The 3,690-nt window shown below is 54.3% G+C and overlaps 1 protein-coding gene across 1 annotated transcript; it reads right to left on the minus strand.

Annotated features, from left to right (window-relative positions):
- Positions 1-1,234: 1,234 nt before the first annotated feature.
- On the minus strand, positions 1,235-3,042 carry LOC306648216 (kallikrein-4-like). The gene is made up of 4 exons (XM_079118114.1): positions 2,929-3,042; positions 2,340-2,590; positions 2,124-2,260; positions 1,235-1,607 (listed from the first exon to the last, which is right to left on the minus strand). Exons 2-4 carry the CDS (start codon positions 2,527-2,529, stop codon positions 1,455-1,457), a joined length of 480 nt encoding a protein of 159 aa, XP_078974240.1. The 5' UTR covers positions 2,530-2,590; positions 2,929-3,042; the 3' UTR covers positions 1,235-1,454.
- Between the last annotated feature and the right edge of the window lie 648 nt (positions 3,043-3,690).

Genomic DNA, 3,690 nt, shown 5'->3' on the forward strand with positions numbered 1-3,690 from the left:
TTTCCAGTTTGACTATTATAAACCAAACCTCTGTGAATATTTTTGGACAAGGGTATTTTTTTCATAGCTCTTCCATAAAAACAAGGAATCAAGCTGCTGCTTACGGGGCAGATGTATGTTTATCTTTCTAAGAATCTGCCAAACAATTTTCCGAAGTGGTTGTACCAACTTACACGGACCCCAGAAAAGCATGGGAGTGCCAGCTGCTCTGCACACGACTGAGACTTGCTGCTGTCATTCCTTCTAGTGTCAGCCATCCCTGGAGTTGTGTTTTGAAAAGAGTCTGTATCCTCCAGACCCTGGGTGCAGCATTCTGCACATGCTACTGGGTGAAGGGTGTTAGTCGTATCATTTAAATCATCTTTATCCTTATTCATTTTTATCTTGTTCATCCTATCAATTTCTCTGGGTCATTTTAAAAAATCCCTTTAGATGAGTTGGAATTTGTGATTTTACTTTTAGTGATTTCACTCCTTTCTGTATTTGAGGGTCTTTAAAAGATCCATAAGAATTTGGATATCTCCTTATGGAGCTAGATTCATACTGAGTTAATGAATATATTCTTGAAAATAAATTTTTATGGGCATATTCTTCCTAGAGTAATTTACCAGTGAAGACTCCACTAGCAATTCCTCATATTCTAGGAATCTGGGCTCACCTTCTCTGTAACTGGGTCTTCCCCTCTCTCTGTTCCTATGTCACCCCCACTCTGTCCTTGGGTTCCACCCTCTTTGTGTCTGGGTCCCCCTCTGTGTCCCTAGGTCTCTGCCTCTGTGCTTGGGTCCTCGTTCTGTTCCTGGCTCACCCTCTCTGTCCCTGGGGATCCTTCCTCTCTCATAATAGCCCTCTCCACAGTTCTTCCCACCAGCCTCCAGCAACAACAGCAGCTGGGTCCTGAGGTAGATGCAAATGATACATTCTTAACATGCAGCTAAGAAGACATAAGTGAAAATAGGTAATCAAAACCAAAGAGTTAAATGAAATGAGATAGCACTTAAATTCACCATTTGCTGACTTGGCTTTTCAGGAACTGGACCACATTCACAGGACTGGTTCTTTTAAGCTCTCAGGTGCAGGCTGCTCCCCCTGGAACCCCGTGGTTTCCTGTTCAAAGCTCCTGCTTGTCAGATGGGGAAAGGAGACCAACAGAGGAAGAGCTATTGGCTGGAATCCTTCGATGGGAAGAGAAGCAAGGAGGACACTTCAGACAGAACCGGGCTGCTCTTACACTTTACTCCAGGGTCCAGGGGAAGGGGACCAAAGGGTGAAAACCAGCCTAACACCAGTGAGTCTAGGGGGCACTGGGCCACTAGAGGCACTGTAGACAGGAAAGGATTCCAGATGGACTCCTGGGTGTGAGGGAGGAGGGCTGGGTTCTGGACCCCTGGTCTGGAGGGAGAAGGTAACTGGGTTCCTGGTGAGGAAGGCCAGTTTCATGGGTCTGGTCCCCAAGGCTAAGTAGCCTGGATGGTTTTCTGTATCCAGTCAGTGAACTTGCAGAGGTTGGTGTAGACACTCGGCACGCCAGGCTGGCCACACTGGGCTTGTCCCAAAGACACGAGGCCCTGCAGGGACCTGTTGCAGACCAGGGGGCCCCCAGAGTCACCCTGTCATGGAGAGAAGGAGAGAGTCAGAATCTAAAACACTGAGAGGTGGAGCTCGATGTGGGATCAGAGAGGAGCCATGTGAGACCGAGAGACAGAAAAAAGCCTGCGACGCACCCCTGGAAGTTCTATGCCAGGTCTCTGAGCCGCCCGGCCCTTCTCCTGGTGCCCAGAGTGGGCCTTGCCACTTCTCTTGGTTTGTTGTTGGTCTGTCCCTCCTGTGTCTCCCCTACAGCTCACTCCTGCCTCTGCGCCTCTGACTGTTTGCTGTTTCTCACAGTGCCGCTCCTCCTGGACTCTGCCTAGTTCTCAGACATCTGTTTCTGTGCGTGTCTCTGCCTCCCTGTCTCCATTTCTTCCTCTGTTCCTCTGCCTCGGTATCCATGTTCCTGTTCATTCTCCGTTTCTTCCAGTCTTTTGCCCTTGTTCCCATCTCCCTGGTCTGTCTCTGTTCCTCCCTGTCTGTCCCTGTCACCACCGCCCTATCTTCCCCTGTGCCTGCAGCCTCCCATCTCTCACATTGCAGGAGTCCCTCTGGTCCTGTCCTCCGCCTGCGCAGAACATGCTGTAGTGGAACAGCGGCGCGTAGAGCTCGCTGCAGACCTTCTCAGACACCACCGAGATGTTCGTGCACTGAAGCAGCTTGGGCAGCCTGCCTGGGAGGCAGAGCTCTGGGTCAGCCCCTCTGGTTGGGTGGGGGACCCCTCCAAGAGGGCAGAGGTGACGCAGGCTCACCATTCTTCAGCAGACCCCAGCCAGAGACAAGGCAGGAATCTCCAGGTGTTGGGCACTGGGAGGCGATGCTGATCTTCCGGATGGTGTCAGACTCAGACACGGATTCGTTCAACTTTATGAGCATGAGGTCATTGGCGAAGAAGGGATCGTTGTACTGGGGGTGCTGGATGGAGAGGAGAACCTCCATCATCCGGCTGCCTGGTTCTTGGTTGTCCTCAAGACTGTGCAGGCCCAGCCCCACGGTGTAGGAGCTGAGGACCACGGGAGCAGGTGAGTTCTGTGACGACTTCCCTCCACCCACCCCATCCTCCCCGCCTCAAATCCTCATCCGCAAAAACCCGGGCCCAGAACCTGCCCCAATTCTCAGGTGACCCAGTCGCTGAGCTGGGGTTTCAACCCAGAGCTCTCTGAGTCTTCCCAAAGCAACATTGTGCGCGTCGGCCTTGCCCTCCCCCTGACCTCCCCTGGTCCAGGCTCAGGTCCTCCCAGCCCAGCGAGCATCACGGTTGCCACAGAGTACCCTGATGCTGAGCCTGCTCTGAGTCCCCTCCCCTCAGCTAAGGACACGCTCATCCCGCTCTGCACTCACCTCTGTAAACAGTGTGCGGCCGACAGCACCCACTGGGGATGCACGAGGACGCCCGAGCAGAAAAATTCATCTTCCTTGAACAGTGCCGCCTGCCAAGGCTGCGAGTGCGGGATGCAGTCCTCGCCGTTTATGATGTGGAAGCCGCCACGCCAGGCGAGGGATCCTGGAGGCGGAGTCAGGGCTGGGGGCCGGCCCAGGAGGCGGGCCCAAGGCTCCAAGTGTGGGGTGGGGATGTCTCAGTGGAGGGGCGTGGTTAGGGCCTCGCGGTGGGGCCAGGGCTTCGGGGGGCGGGACCGTGGCTGTGGGGCGGGCTTAGAAGGCAGGAGCAGGGCTCGTTGGGGTAGGATCTGAGTTCAGGGGCGTGGTCCGAATTTGAGGGCCAGAGTCAGGGGCTTTGGGGGAGGAGTCAGCGGTAGAAGGCGGGATCACTGCTCAGGATTGTGGTCACCTGGGAGCCTAGGCTGAAGGGTAGGCTCCCAAGACTGGACCCTTGCAGTCACAGGTGGGGCGAAGGGCCACGGGCAAACTTCAGGGGTGGAGTCAGGACTCACAGGGTGGGGTCAAGTTCCTTGGGATGAGTTAAGACTTAGGGGGCGCACTTAGGTCTGGGAGCTTAGAACTGCTCATAAGGACAACTCATTTTTCAGAAGGGTTCCAGTTTTGAGTGGCTGACCCATCTCCAGAACCCACATAACATTCCTCTCCTGCAAACCAAGCCCTATAACAGCAGTGTCCCAGCGCAGCGGACCCCTCACCCGGGCT

This window comes from Sciurus vulgaris, assembly GCF_902686455.1.
Source record: "Sciurus vulgaris genome assembly, chromosome: 17".
Taxonomy (NCBI): Eukaryota; Metazoa; Chordata; class Mammalia; order Rodentia; family Sciuridae; genus Sciurus; species Sciurus vulgaris.

Coding starts and splice junctions, on each gene's coding strand:
- LOC306648216 (XM_079118114.1), bottom strand. CDS start 2,529: ATGATGGAGGTTCTCCTCTCCATCCAGCACCCCCAGTACAACGATCCC. Junction 2,261..2,339: donor CTGGGGTCTGCTGAAGAATG/GTGAGCCTGCGT, acceptor TCTGCCTCCCAG/GCAGGCTGCCCAAGCTGCTT. Junction 1,608..2,123: donor ACCAGAGGGACTCCTGCAAT/GTGAGAGATGGG, acceptor TCTCCATGACAG/GGTGACTCTGGGGGCCCCCT.